The 16,551-nt window shown below is 37.6% G+C and overlaps 1 protein-coding gene across 5 annotated transcripts in view; it reads left to right on the forward strand.

Moving 5' to 3' along the window:
* TRIM37 (tripartite motif containing 37) overlaps window positions 1-16,551 on the forward strand; it is a 123,519-nt gene that overhangs the window by 42,253 nt on the left and 64,715 nt on the right. For 3 of the 5 annotated variants that reach the window (XM_059047698.2, XM_067021233.1, XM_067021235.1), the window contains exons 12-13: window positions 2,685-2,761; window positions 14,953-15,132. In XM_059047698.2, the coding sequence (XP_058903681.2) occupies window positions 2,685-2,761; window positions 14,953-15,132 (257 nt within the window). Of the gene's footprint in view, window positions 1-2,684; window positions 2,762-14,937; window positions 15,133-16,551 lie in introns of all 5 variants that reach the window. The other 2 variants (XM_059047700.2, XM_067021234.1) reach the window with 1 other exon arrangement.

Raw genomic sequence — 16,551 nt, forward strand, 5'->3', positions numbered from 1 at the left:
ATAGTTTTAGGACTTATATTTAGATCTTTGATCTATTTTGAGTTAATTTTTTTATGATGTAGGTGTCCAACTTCATTCTTTTGCATGTGGATAGCCAGCCAGTGTGATACCAATCAGAAATCTGGTGCCTTGCTTTCTGAGAGATTTCCTCATTCTTCTCCACTTCTCATCTGGACCTTTTCCTTCCTTTGTTTGTATTATTTCTGTGCTGTTTATCTTTTATTTTCCTCCTAGCATTTCCTTTGCAGTCTTTGAACCTGTCCTAAAAGGCCCTACACATTCGTTATTAAGAGTTTAGAGTGACTAGACTGCATTTAGTTTTCAGACATTTTTATATTAGGTCCCCTTATACTCAGTTGGTATTATACTGAGCAGCTCTTCAGTTTCAGCTGTCATATGTGGCTTGTGATGCTTTTCAGTGACTAACTTTTGTCCATTTTGTGGTTTTCCTTCTTTCTGGTCTATTAGATGTCCTATTGCTTCTCTCCTTTCTCCCACACTGTTGATGTCATGCAGATCTTTGTGGTTATAATTGGTATGTCTTTACCTGCTTGAGTTTTGGGGGTTGTGGAGACAACCTGTCATTTAATTTTGTTGTAAATGTTGTTTTGAGCTTTTGGTTTTGTTGTTCAGTTGTTTTGTTTTGTTTTATGTTTGGATTTAGAGAGTTGTAAAAAACTATGCTGCCATTGTGGCAGTCTTTCCAGAATCCTCTGCCTATTGAAAATTCTTAAAGCTAGGGACTTCCCTGATGGTGCAGTGGTTAAGAATCCACCTGCCAATGCAGGGGACATGGGTTCAAGCCCTTGTCCGGGAAGATCCCACATGCCACGGAGCAGCTAAGCCCGTGTGCCACAACTACAGAGCCTGTGCTCTAGAGCCCATGCACCACAACTACTGAGCCCGCGTGCCACAGCTACTGAAGCCCATGCGCGTAGAGCCCGTGCTCCACAGCAAGAGAAGCCACAATGAGAAGCCCGCTTGCTGCAACTAGAGAAAGCCCACATGCAGCAATGAAGACCCAATGCAGCCAAAAATAAATAAAGAAAAGAAAATTCTTAAAGCTAGTATTTTGTTAGAGGTACAGATGACATGTCAATAAAAGAGTAAAAATTTTGTTCCTTAAGATTATGATAGGGCTTCCCTGATGACTCAGTGATTAAGAATCCGCTTGCCAATGCAGGGGACATGGGTTCGAGCCCTAGTCTGGGAAGATCCCACATGCCATGGAGCAACTAAGCCCATGCACCACAACTACTGAGGCCCTCGTGCCACAAATACTAGCCCATGTGCCTAGAGCCCATGCTCCGCAACAAGAAGCCACTGCAATGAGAAGCCTGCACACCGCAATGAAGAGCAGCCCCCGCTCGCTGCAACTAGAGAAAGCTCACGCACAGCAACGCAGACGCAACGTAGCCGAAAATAAATAAATAAATTTATTTTTTTAAAAAAGAGATTATGATAAAAATTAAGTCAAAGAAATTTCTAATCTTATTATCTGTTAAAATTAGGAGTGAAAAATGTTCATTATTTTTTATTAATTGATTTCATTCCAGGGAAATCGTTTTAGGAGCATAATTTAAAAGAAGAAAAAAACCCCAGCTATTTGAACAAGGATATTGGTTGATTTTTAAAAATCAGTGTAATTTGCTATATAATTTACGTTCAGTAATATTCACTAATTTTAGCAGGTTTTCACAAATATATATAGTTGTATAATCATTGTCACAATGATGACTTTTATCACCCTTAGAAGTTATGTAATTTATCCTTTTCAGCTAATCCTTTTTTCTCCTTTCCTGGTCCCTCTGCAACCACTGATCTGTTTTTGTTACTATAGTTTTGCTTTTCCAGAATTTCATATAGTAGGATTATCCAACATATAATCTTTTGTGTCCAGCTTTTTTCACTTAAGTGATGATTCATTTATTCATAGTATTTATTGAGTGATTACCATGTCAAACCCTGAAAGCTGCCTCAGGACCTTTTGGAGCAAAGTAGCCTAGAAATGAAGGGGTTAAGAAGTACATGTACCCCTCTATAGACATATTCCTGCCCTCAGCCCTCACAGTCTAGTTGGGGAAACAGATCTTTATACACATAGTTATAACAAATATAATCTCACACAGTACTGGAGAAATACAGAGGGGAATAATTGTACTCATAAAAATCTCTGTAAGAGAAATTTAAACAGCTTTTCAATCTCCAGACAGAATCTTATGTGAAATCCTAACATATAAAACAGAAATTATATTTAATTACTTTCAACATCAATCAGGTGTTACCTTTTTCTATTTTACTCTCTTTTGATCTTTATATATCTTTTTTTTTTTGTCTCATTCCTAGTGAAATAGAGGCTTTTCTTTTTTTGGCGTTTTTCTTTGGGGTTTTGATTTTTCTTGGAGGCTCATTTTTAAGAGTTCTGTATGTGTTAAAACTCTTAACTCTTTTCATAGTAGTTGATATTTTCTTAGTTTGCTTTAATATTTTCTTTTTTTTAATTGCAAAAGTTTTAAATTGTTATAGATTCAGACCTCTTGGTCTTTTTATTATCTCTTATTTCTTTTAAGCTTAAAACTACTTTGGCATCTAGATATCTGTATTTTGTTCGTTTCATTGTGGCTTAAATTTTTACATTTAAATTGATCTGGAGTTTGTATAACATCTTTTTCTTTTTTTTTAAGGACGGAAATGGAGTTGTTCGTGGTTACTACTTATCTGTGTTTCTGGAACTCTCAGCTGGCTTGCCAGAAACTTCCAAGTAAGACATGCAATTAAGTAACAAACTTTAGTGTGTGTTTACATACATTCTTAGCATTTTTTATTAACTACTTTTGTTAATCACTACATTATGTCTGTTAAGATGTATACTAGTATGGAATCCCTGGCATAGTATGATGGCATAGACTGACAGTTCTCAAATTATATGGCCTCAGGACTCTTTATACTCTTAAATTTTATTGGGAATCCCAATGAGTGCTACTTTATGCGGGTTTTATCTATTGATATTTTCTGAATTAGAAATTGAAACACAAAATTTTTTTAATTTTTATTAATTCAGTTTAAAGTAATAATAAACCTATTACATATTAACATAAATAACACTTTCTTGAATAACTTTTTTTAAAGCAAAATAATACTTGGTGAGAAAACGTACTGTTCTGTGTTTTTAAAAAAATCTCTTAATGTATGGCTTTTCAATTTACTGTTATAAGTTGTTTTGGTTGAAGTATATGTATAAAATCTGGCCTCAGGGATTTTGGATTTCATATGTAGTTGGGAAAAGTTTTTTTTAAATGAGATACAATTCACATACCGTAAAATTCACCTTATAAATAAGTGTACAATTCAGTAGATTAGTATATTCACTGAGTTCTACAGCTATCACCAATATCTAATTTCAGAACATTTCATCACCCCACAAAGCAACCCTGTACTCATTAGCAGTCACTTCCCTTTCCCCTCCCCACGCAGTCCCTGACAACCATTAATCTTTTTGTTAGGGAGGAACACTTTAAAAAGCAGTTTTAGATAATTGTGAATTATCTTTGATTTTACCCCAAAATTGAACAAGTCATTGTTTCTTAAATGTAATTTGCAATATGAAATCTGGAACCATATCAGTGAATTTATTTCACTCTGTTACACTAAAATCTGTTGGTTTGGTATGAGATGTCTGCTTCCAGTTATGATGGAGTAATGGAAGTAACCGTTTCTTCTGCAACAACTGAAAAAAACATTTCCTAGACACTGGACATGAGACAACAAATGAAAACAATCCCTAGAGACAAGAAATAAATAAATCAGATCTGTGATTGCCTCGCTTAACCTTGCGAAAGTTTTCAGGCTGTAACACGTGGAGGCAGATTGCAAGAGTCTGGCTGACTCCTTGAGTTGAGGAGACAGTGCTGAGTGTCTAGGAAGACCAGCGAACCTAGAGTGCAGTGGACAGAACACCAGAGAAGAGAGCTGCACAAAGAACTCCAGAGATTTTTAGAGAGTTCTCTTCAGATATCAGCAGAGTACTGAGTAGGGTATGCATGTGAAGAAACCTACCTGAGGTTGGGAGAATAACCATCTGAAAGGATTAGAGGGTGTGTTGCCTGGTGCCAGTAACTGTGTCTGTTCCTACTGCTGTCGTGGAGAAACTTATAATCCTTGGGACACTGGGTGAAGTACTCAGGAAATTTTTGCCTCACTAGTGGGGAACAGTTAGTCCTAGACTGGACACTGCTCTAGACCCATCTAACAAATAAAGGCAAGACCTGAAAGGATCAAATTGCTTCCAAGTAACCTAACTCCATCCCAGAGCTCAAGAAAATTTATAAGATTACAAAAATATCCAGCACCCAACAAAGTTAAGTTTACAATGTCTGTTGTTCAGTCAAAGATTAATTGGCATGCAAAAGGTCAGGAAGATATAACCAATACTGAGGAGAGTAATCAGTCAATTTAAATTGAGCAAGAACTGTTTTTTTGTTTGTTTTTTTTAATGTGGGTTATATCTATTGGTATTTTCTGAATTAGAAATTGAAACAAATTTTAAAAATTAATTAACTTATAATAATAAACCTATCACATATTAACATAAATAACATTTCAATAAATAGTAACTTTCTCTAAAGCAAAATAATATTTGATGAAAAAACTTGTACTGTTTGTGTTTTTGGAAATCTTTGTATGGCTTAAAAAAAGACAACTGGATTCTCGTGAGAATTACGAGAGAATATTTAAGACAATTTTTATAACCACTCCATTTGTTCAGAAGTTAAATAGAGATATGGAAGATATAAAAGACCCAAATTGAACTTCTTGAGAATGAACTATATTTGAAATGAAAAATACACTGGATGGCATGAATGACAGATTAAACATTGCAGAAGAAAAGATAAATAAACCTGAAGGCATTAGCAGTAGAAACTATTCAAAATGTGAACATAGAAAAATGAATTCCTAAACTGAAAAACAACTTGAAGTAGCTTAGTGTACAGAAATCTGGAGTCCTTAAAGGAGGGGATGGGAAGAAAAAAGTAAATACTTTCCAAACTTGATGAAAGCTTTAAATCCACGGATCGAGGAAGTTCAGTGAACTACAAGCACGTGAAACATGAAGAAAACACCAAAGCACATGATAATCAAATTGCTCAAAGCCAGTGATAAAAAATCTTACACTGGCAGTGAAAAAAAAGATGTTATATTTAGAGGCGCCAAGATAAGGGTGAAATCAGGTTTCTCACTGGAAACAGTACAAGTGAAATGGTAATACAGCAACATTTTTAAAGGATTGAAAGAAAGAAATATTAACCTAGAATTCTATAATCAGCAAAAATATATTTTAAAAAATATAGTGAAACTAAGACATTTTCAGACCTGGACTATAAGAAATGTTAAAGTGCATGCTACAGATAGAAGGGAAATAATACCAGTTGGACCTCTGAATCTAAACAAAGAAATGAAGAGCATCAGAAATGGAAATTGCCTGGATAAATAAAATTTGTTTTTCTGTTACCAAAATAATTTTAAATGACAATTGACTGTTTATTAAAAATTATAACATTGTATTTTGGGATTTTTAATGTATGTAGAAGCAAAATACATGATAACAACAGCTGTATAAAGGCCAAAAGAGTAGAGTGTGGAAGTATAATGTAAGATTCTGACAGTATATGTGAAGTGTTATAATAACAATTAAAGCTAGACTGTGATAAGTTAAAGATATGTACTATCCTATTACTTTATGTTGCCTGCTATAACAAATTACCACAAATTTGGCAGCTTAAAACAATAGGAAAAATTTCCGTCACAGTTTTGGAGGCCAGAAATGCAGCAACTATTGCTAGGCCAAAATCGAGGTTTCAGCAGGCTTGTACTAGCTCCAGAGACACTAAGGGAGATCCATTTCTTGCCTCCTTCAGCTTGTGATCGCTGCCAGCATTTCTGGGCTTGTGACCATGTCACTCCTGTCTCTGCCTTTGGTCACGTGGCCTTATCATTTTTGTCTCTGTCAAATCTTCCTCTTCTTTTCTCTTAGAGTGACATTCATGGTTACATTCTGGGTCCACATGGATGTTCCAGGATAGTCCCTTCATCTTAGGATCCTTGGCTTAATCACAACTGTATATTCCCATTCGCACGTTCCAGGGCTTAGCATATTGATATCTTGGGGACGCTGTTCAGCCTCCCACAACTATAAACTATAAAGCCACTGCTAAAATGACAAAGAAACTTACCAAATTATACATTTCAGTTACACTTCATTAAAGCTGTTTTACTCAAAAAAACAACTAAAACGTCATTGGTCTGTCTTATACTTTGCATGGATTTTTTACTCATGCGTGATTTTGTAACAATATGGATTAATCATTTGGAAAATAACGACTTACTAAGTAGTGTTGACACATTTCATTATGCAGTGTCAGTCACATTCATTGATATCACCGTTTTCACAACGGAAGTCTTGAAGTATTGGAAAGCTTTTAAGCTCATGTGGTACTTACAGATTTTCCAGGATTATGTTTTTTCACTTGAAAGTGTGTTTTATCATTGGCAACAAACACTGACAGTTCTTTTCCTTAGTTGTTTTGGCACAGATAATGTCTGCTGGGTATCCACAACCAAATAACCATTGTTTGTCAGTTTTCTGAATTTGAGGTTTCACAAAAAAAGTGACTGATGATCTTGGAACTCAGCTGAACAAAGTGATTTTTCCAAGGCAACCATTGCATATCACAATGCAGCATAAGTACTTTATGTATATTTCCCATTTGTGACACCAAGCATTGAGGTTTAATAACATTTATCATTTTTACTACTTCTTCAAAGACATTCTTTTTTTAAAAATTTATTTATTTTATTTATTTATTTTTGACTATGTTGGGTCTTCATTGCCACACATGGGCTTCTCTAGTTGTGGCGAGCAGGGCTACTGTTCGTCGCGGTGCGCAGGCTTCTCATTGCAGTGTCTTCTCTTGTTGCAGAGCATGGGCTCTAGGCGTGTGAGCTTCAGTAGTTGTGGCACGCGGGCTCAGTAGTTGTGGTGCATGGGCTTAGTTGCTCTGCAGCATGTGGGATCTTCCTGGACCAGGGCTCGAACCCGTGTCCCCTGCATTGGCAGGCAGATTCTTAACCACGTGCCACCGGGAAAGCCCAAAGAGATTCTTGAGAGACACTGAAAATTTTTTTTCCCATCTGAAAGTGTGTAGCAGTGAATAATATAATGATTACTGGTACATTTTAACTACCGTTGCTTTTGCACCATTAGTGCAAATATCAAACACTGTGAAAAAGGCAAATAACAGCTTAGCGTTATCATGAAGATAGTTTTGACTTTTTGGATCACTGAAAGGATCATGGGAACTGACCCCCAGTGACACAACTTCTGACATAGACTAACCTTAGTGCAGAATATTCTTGCCATGACTGGTGAGCCAAACTATGAATAATGCTAGTAATATGGAAAGGATTCTGGCCTCTGAGTTGTAAATATGTTTTAGTCATAGCTCTGTTCCAAATCTCGTGTGTGATCTGAAACAGTGGACTTACCTGTATTGTTATAACAGCTAACATCTGCTGAATATATACTTTGTGCTATGCACTGTGCCTTGTATAACTCATTTTGTTTTACTACCACCTCGTGAGCTGTTTTTGTTTTTTTTGGGTTTTTTGGGGGGGTTTTTTTTGTTTTTTTTGCGGTACGCGGGCCTCTCACTGCTGTGGCCTCTCCCGTGATGGAGCACAGGCTCCGGTCGCACAGGCTCAGTGGCCATGGCTCACGGACCCAGCTGCTCCGCAGCATGTGGGATCTTCCTGGACCGGGGCACGAACCCACGTCCCCTGCATCGGCAGGCGGACTCTCAACCACTGCGCCGCTAGGGAAGCCCTCGTGAGCTGTTAAATGCTATTTATCACTCCCGTTTCACGGATGGAAATATCATAGCTAAATTATTCACTGAAGTTCAGCATTGTTCAGGTGCAGTCTTTTTAACATAGATTTTTCTTTCTCTGTATTCTTTGTTCTTAACCACCAAGCTCTGTTTTATTCCCTGAAATCAGCCCTTGTGATTGGGAAGGTGGTTGATCTTGGGCAGAATTATAAAAAGTTTAGTGATTATAGGATTTTGTTCATAACCCCGTTGCTACCATTAATCTTGCTTCTCTTCTTGTCTCTTGATTAATTTATTTCCTGTATATAGGCATACTTCAAGATATTGCAGGTTTGGTTCTAGACTACCACAATAAAGCAAGTTACATGAATTTTTTGCTTTTTTGGTGCATATAAAAGTTATGTTTAAACTATACTACAGTCTATTAAGTGTGCACTAGCTGTATGTCTGAATAAAAAAACAATGTACATACCTTAATTTAAAAATACTTCATTGCTCTAAAATGCTAACCACCGCTGAGTCATAATCTTTTTGCTGGTGGAGTGTCTTGCCTCAATGTTTGATGGCTGCTGACTGATCAGGGTGGTGGTTGCTGAAGTCTGGTGTGGGTGTAGCAATTTCTTTAAACAAGACAACAGTAAAGTTTGCTGCATTGATTGACTCGTCCTTTCATGAATGATTTCTCAGTAGCATGCAATGCTGTTTGATAGTATTTTACCCACCGTAGAACTTCTTTCAGATTTGGATTCAATCCTCTCAAACCCTGACTCTGCTTTATCAACTAAGTTGATGTAATATTCTAAATCCTTTGTTGTCATTTCAACAATCTTCATGGCGTCTTCACCTGGAAGTAGATTCTATCTCAAGAAACCCTGTTGTTTTGTTTTGTTTTGTTTTGTTCTTGCTTATCCATAAAAAGCAACTCCTCATCTGTTAAAGTTTTATCATGAGATTTTAGCAATGCAGTCACATCTTCAGGCTCTACTTCTGATTCTCATTCTCTTGCTATTTTTATAATATCTGCAGTTATTTCCTCCGCTGAGTTCTTGAGCTACTCAAAGTCATCTGTGAGGTTTGGAATCAAGTTCTTTCAAAGTCGTCTTAATGTTGATATTTTGACCTCTTCCCACAAATCATGAATGATCTTAATGGCATCTAGAATGGTGAATCCTTTCCAGAAGGTTTTCAATTTACTTTGCCCAGATCCATCAGAGAAATCACTGTCTACGGCAGCTATTGCCTTATGAAATATATTTCTTAAATACTAATACTTGAAAATCAGAATTACTCCTTGATCTGTGGGCTGCAGAACGGATGTGTGTTAGCAGGCATGAAAACAACATTAACCTTGTACATCTCCATCAGAGTGCTTGGGTGACTAGGTGCATTGTCAATGAGCAGTAATATTTTGCAAAAAATCTTTCTTTCCTGAGCGGTATATCTAAAGTGGGTTTAAAATATTCAGTTAACCATATGTAAAGAGGTGGGCTGTCATCAGGCTTTGTTGTTCTCTTTATAGAGCACAGGCAGAGTAAATTTAACATAATTCTTAAGGGCTCTAGGATTTTCAGAATGGTAAATGAGCATTAGCTTCAACTTTTAAGTCAGCAGCTTACATTAGTTCCTGACAAGAGAGTCAGCCTGCCCTTGGATGCTTCAGATCCAGGCATTTACTTCTCCTGGATAACTTGCTGCAGCTTCTATATCAGCTTGCACTTCTATGTTATGGAGACAACTTCTTTTCTTCAACCTTATGAACCACCTCTGCTAGCTTCAGACGTTTCTTCTACTGCTTCCTTGCCTCTCTCAGCCTTTGTAGAACTGAGAGTTAAGGCCTTACTGTGGACTAAGCTTTCGGCTTAATGGAGTGTTGTAGCTGGTTTGGTCTTCTATCTAGACCACTAAAACGTTCTTCATGTCAGCAATAACACTGTTTAGCTTTCTTAATCATGTTTTCACTGGAGTAGCACTTTTTAATTTCCTTTAAGAATTTTTCCTTTTTTTTTTTTTTTTTTTTTTTTTTTTTTTGCGGTACACAGGCCTCTCACTGTTGTGGTCTCTTCCGTTGCGGAGCACAGGCTCCGGATGCGCAGGCTCAGTGGCCATGGCTCACGGGCCCAGCTGCTCCACGGCATGTGGGATCCCCCTGGACCGGGGCACGAACCCATGTCCCCCGCATTGGCAGGCGGACCCTCAATCACTGCGCCACCAGGGAAGCCCAAGAATTTTTCCTTTTCATTCACAACTTGGCTAACTGTTTGGCACAAGAGGCCTAGCTTTCGGCCTGTCTTGGCTTTCAACATGTCTTCCTCACTAACCTTAATCATTTCTAGCTTTTAATTTAAAGTAAGACATGTGACTTTTTCTTTCACTTGAACACCTAGAGGCCATTGTAGTGTTATTAATTGGCCTAATTTCAATATTGTTGTGTCTCAGGGAATAGGAAGGCCCAAGAAGAGGGAAAGAGATGGGCGGGGAGGTGGGACAGATGGCTGATGGGTGAAGCATTGATCAGTTGAGTTTGTCGTCTTATATGGATTTGGTTTGTGGTGCTCCAAAACAGTTGCATCAAAGGTCACTGGTCACAGATCATGACAACAGATGTAACAATAATAATGTAAAAGTTTGAAATATTGTGAGAATTACCAAAATGACACAGACATGAAGTGGCCAAATGCTGTTGGAAAAGTGGAGCCAAGAGACTTGTTTGATGTCAGGTTGCCGCAAACCTTCAATGTGTAAAAATGTAATATCTGTGAAGTACAATAAAGCAAAAACACAATAAAACAAGATGTGTCTGTACCTCTGTTTCTTGCCTTGGAAAGATTCTCCTTTTCTTACTGTTATGTAGATTTTGTGACATTTCTGTTGTTTTTGGTACAGGTTTCATCTTGGGTGCTTTTATTGTTGACATACACACTTCGGGAACTTAAAGTTTACATTGTCTTATAAGCAGTAATATTATCAGTGGTAATGAAATATCATTCAGGATACTAAAGTTGAAAGAGATTAGAATTTGTGTATTTGTTAGATATTATCTGAATACCTTAATAAGAATGTTCTATTTGGATAAAAACAGACATCTTATCATCTTGTTAAATTTTTTTCTGGCCATGCCATGCAGCTTGTGGGATATTAGTTCCCTGACCAGGGATTGAACCCGCACCCTCGGCATTGAAAGCGCAGAGTCCTAACCACTGGACTGCCAGGGAATTCCCTTATTGCCTGTTAATTCTCTTAACATTTCGGCAAGCTTAGAGAAGAGTCTTGAATACTTTCTTTTTGTGCTAGGCGGGCCTCTCACTGTTGTGGCCTCTCCCGTTGCGGAGCAGAGGCTCCGCGGCCGTGGCTCACGACGGGCCCAGCCGCTCCGCGGCATGCGGGATCTTCCCGGACCGGGGCACGAACCTGTGTCCCCTGCATCGGCAGGCGGACTCTCAACCACTGCGCCACCAGGGAAGCCCCTTGAATACTTTCTTATTAATTATTGAGATGTCATTCAATTATGGAATTGAGAGTTTAACAGTGAGGTAGTTTTACTGTCAAAATATGAAATAAAAATGTACATCATTGTATTATCTAGTAGATTTTAATAACACTTGGGACCCTGCAGAAGTACTTTCATAATTTCATTATACTTAAATATCTTTCTCACTTGTGTGTGTTATAATACACCTGTGTAGGCTTTCTGAGGAAATTTGTGCATGAGTGACATCCTTGAATTGACTCAACAGTATTTACTGATCTGACTTTTGTTTTAGAGAAGGAAATTTCTTTGAGTTGCTTAAGCAAAGAGTAGAACTTTCCCTTGGGGAGTAATATTAATGAGACTAAAATTTTAAGTTAATAATTGTTAAATTCATTCAGACTTTCAGTTTGATAAAAGAAGGGAATTTAAGTTGGAATATTCAAATTTGAGGTTTTAGTTTTATCCAAGATTAGGGTTGAGATGCTGTATAAATAATTTAATTTGGATTAATTGCTGTATTTAATAGAAACATAGGTATATCTCTGTCATGATTTTAAAGAACTAATGCAGATGAAACAATGATCTTTTTTCAAACATTATATGCTTTTTCATATAAAAAACTGAATTTTCAAAAAGTGTTCTATATTGATTTTAAACTTGTACCTGTCTTGATCCTGGATGTATTTAACCATCTGCATTAATGTCTTTCTCCTTAGATTTTCAATATTCTTGGTTGATTCTCTGAATTTTGAATTTTTTTACTACTCATTTTTAAAATAAAAGTAAAAATTTTTTTGAGGTGAGATTCATATAATATGTAATTAACCATTTAAAAACACGCAATTTAAGGACTTCCTGGTGGCGCAGTGGTTAAGAATCCGCCTGCCAACGCAGGGGACACGGGTTCGAGCCCTGGTCCGGGAAGATCCCACGTGCCGTGGAGCAGCTAAGCCCGTGCGCCACAACTACTAAAGCCCATGCACCTGGAGCCCTTGCTCTGCAACAAGAGAAGCCACCACAATGAGAAGCCCGTTCACCGCAATGAAGAGTAGCCCCCGCTCACCTCAACTAGAGAAAAGCCCGCGCACAACGAAGACCCAATGCAGCCAAAAATAAATAAATAAAAAATACACAATTCAGTGGAACTTACTGCATTTCCAGTGTTGTACAGTCACCACTTCTCTCTAGTTTCAGAATGTTTTCATCATCCTAGAACACCTCGTACCCATCCCTTCCTTCCCCCAATCCTAGACAGCTACTACTCTGCTTTCTCTGTATTTGCCTATTCTGGATATTATCCAGAATAGAGTAGTAGCTCATACAGTTTGGGAGCGTTTATATTTTGCTTCTGTTTACTTAGTGTAGTGTTTTCAGGGTTCACTGAATGTTAAAGCGTATATCAAAACTTCATTCCTTTATATGGCTGAACAATATTCCATTGTATGTATAGACCTCAATTTGTTTATCAATTCATCTGTTGATTGACATATGGGTTGCTTCCATCTTTTGAGTATTATGAATAATCCTACATACATGAATAAATATTCATGTATGAGTTTCTATATGGGCATATGTTAATTCTGTGTTTTTAACGTTTTGAGAAATTACCAAACTGTTCTCCACAGTGGCTGCACCATTGTCTGTTCCTACCATTTTAAGATTACATTTTATGGCCATCCTAGTGAATATGAAGTGGTATCTCATTGTGGTTTTGACTTGCATTTCCTTAATGACCAAGTGAAATTGAACATCTTTTCATTTGTTTTTTTGGCCATTTGTATATCTTCTTTGGAGAAATGTCTGAAATTCAAGTCTATTTTCCATTTTTTAATTAGGTTGCTTGTCTTTTAATTGTTGAGTTCTGAGAATTCTCTCTACATTTTGTATGCTAAACCCTTATCAGACGTATGATTTGAAAACTTTCTCCCATTCTATGGGTTGTATTTTTGCTTTCTTGATAATGTCCTCTGATACACAAAAATTTTAAATTTTTACGAAGTCCAAATTACCTATTTTTACTTTACTTGTTCATACTTTTGGACTCAAATCTACGAATCCATTGCCAAATTCGAATTCATGAATATTTACCCCTGTGTTTTCTTCTAAGAGTTTTATAGTTTTAGCCCTTACATTTAGGTCACTGATCCATTTTGAGTTAATTTTTGTATATGAAATTAGAAAGTTGTATATGAAATGTACATATGAAATTTGTATGTGAAATTTGCACATAGCAATCAGATTTTCTCAGCACCATTTGGGTTTTTTGTTGTTGTTTTGATTTGTTTTGTTTTGGTGGGATCCCAGTTGCTTGACCAGGGATTGAACCTTGGGCCCACAGCAGTGAAAGCAGAGAGTCCCAGCCACTGGACCACCAGGGAATTCCCTCAGCACTGTTTGTTGAAGAAACTTTTTTTCCCCTATTGAATCAGAACCCTTGTCAAAAATCAATTGCACACTAATATTGGGGTTTATTTCTGGACATTTAATGGCACCCTTTGCCTTACAACTGCCATAATAATTAGGCAGACAAAATATCACAGCTTTTGTATTAGTTTGTGCCATCAATCTGTATAATGCACTGTGAGAGATACTAATATAAAAATCATTTGACAGTACTTAAATACGGTTGACCCTTGAACAACGCAGGGCTTAGAGGCGCCAACCCTTCACACAGTCAAAAATCTGCATTTCACTTACAATTGGCCCTCCCTATCCTGGGTTCCTCTGTATCCATGGTTCTACATCCTTGGATTCAAACAACTGTAGATTGTGTAGTACTGTAGTATTTACTATTTTTTAAAAAATTCACATTTAAGTGGACCATTGCAATTCGAACTTAGGCTGGTCAAGGGTCGCCTGTACTTACGTTTATTTGTAGATAAAGAGCTGTAATTTTTTCTTTTGCCTTTGCAAGCAAAAATAGCAGACTGAGGTATTGGGTTTTTCTTTTAAAAGTTTATCTCCGCGAAAAAGGAAGCTTTATGGCTACTGTTGGATGTTCCTTCTGATGATCTTTATTTTTTCACTTCTCTTTCTTGCAATAGCATTACTTTCTTAGTAAAAATGACTTTGAAGACTTGAGAGTTTTATACTATATAAGATATGGAAATCTAAATGTACTAGCTTTCCCATTGTATACTTATTTTCTATTAGAAAATTTTATAGGCTTGAATTGCTGAATACACAGTTGATTTATGATAACTTGAATTAGAAAAATAGAGTATTCACAATTTATTATTTATTTACCTCAAAGAAAATGGCAGAACATTGTGAGGAAACATAGGTAATGAATATATGGAAAAATACATAGTGTTGCTAAAATGTGTAACTTTGAAAGTACTATTTTATACAAAACTTATTCATTATTTGAGGTGGTATTTTATACCTGCTATATTGGTAAACATTTTTAAAGGGGAAGAAGGACCTAGTGCCAATCATCTTGTGGTAATCCATTTATATTACTGTTGTGACAGTCCTTTCTGAAAGACATGTAGCTGTGTATATCAATAAGTTTCTTCTTAGGTACTTAATCACCTTTATGTTTTGATGTCATTTATTCTTGCTTTACTAACTCTGTATTAATAGTCTTTTCAATTTTAGATACGAATACCGTGTAGAGATGGTTCATCAGTCCTGCAATGATCCTACCAAAAATATCATTCGAGAATTTGCATCTGACTTTGAAGTTGGAGAATGTTGGGGTTATAATCGATTTTTCCGTTTGGACTTACTTGCAAATGAAGGATACTTGAATCGACAAAATGATACAGTGATTTTAAGGTAATAGGAAACATTTATATCATGGCTTTTATCACAGGGGATAATGTCATCAGAATTGTAAAGTCTTTCCACTTAACAAAGATGAATATCGAAATACATACTAACTCTAACCTTACCATGTTCTTAACCATTTAATTTCAGAAGTCCTGTGTGGTCAGTGAATAAGTTAGTCAGAAATGTGTTTGACATCTAGTTAGTAGTTGCATAAAAAGTAAACTACTGGGGCTTCCCTGATGGCACAGTGGTTAAGAATCTGCCTGCCAGGGCTTCCCTGGTGGCGCAGTAGTTGAGAGTCCACCTGCCGATGCAGGGGACGCGGGTTCGTGCCCCGGTCGGGGAGGATCCCACATGCCATGGAGCGGCTGGGCCTGTGAGTCATGGCTGCTGAGCCTGCGCGTCCGGAGCCTGTGCTCTGCAACGGGAGAGGCCACAACAGTGAGAGGCCCGCATACCACACACACAAAAAAAGAATCTGCCTGCCAGCCAGGAGGGGAGAGGTGAAAACAAAGAATCTGCCTGCCAATGCAGGGGACTCGGGATCGAGCCCTGGTCTGGGAAGATCCCACATGCCACAGAGCAACTAAGCCCCTGTGCCACAACTACTGAGCCTGTGCTCTAGAGCCTGCAAGCCACGACTACTGAGCCCATGTGCCACAACTACTGAAGCCCGAGTGCCTAGAGCCCGTGCTCTGCAACAAGCCACCACAATGAGAAGCCACCACGCACCACAACTAAGAGTAGCCCCCACTCACCGCAACTAGAGAAAGCCCATGTGCAGCAACGAAGACACAGCACAGCCAAAAATAAATTTTAAAAAAAAGTAAACTACTACTTCCAGTAAATGTGGTAATGTCCCATTTATCTGTTGAACTTCTAGCAACCTCACCATTTGGAAATCCAAGAATAGTGTGGGATCAAGTGCTTATTTTTTTCCACTTGACATTGTGTATTATATTTGGATGACTGGTTTTGAAAGCTTAATTTAACAAAAAGATTTTCAGTTTCTTCTAGATAACAGCAAATTAAAAGTAAGGGAATAGAGATGAAAATAAACTAAATGATGGAGGTTGGTGTGTTATTTGCAAGAAAGGACAACATAAACAGTGACTATAAAGCTATGGCCCTATTTAATATTGGGGTAACCCTTGTAATTCAGTTTTGGGGCATCATTGCCCCATGGTTTAATTTGATGATCAAAATGTGAGCTTGAATATTAAAAAATAAATAAATTCAGGGACTTCCCTGGTGGCGCAGTGGTTAAGAATCTTCCTGCTAACGCAGGGAACACGGGTTTGATCCCTGGTCTGGGAAGATCCCATATGCCGTGGAGCAACTAAGCCTGTGCACCAGAACTACTGAACCTGCACTCTAGAGCCTGTGAGCACAACTACTGAAGCCTGCGTGCCTAGAGCCCATGCT

The sequence above is a fragment of the Kogia breviceps genome, chromosome 19, assembly GCF_026419965.1.
Source record: "Kogia breviceps isolate mKogBre1 chromosome 19, mKogBre1 haplotype 1, whole genome shotgun sequence".
Lineage (NCBI taxonomy): Eukaryota > Metazoa > Chordata > Mammalia > Artiodactyla > Physeteridae > Kogia > Kogia breviceps.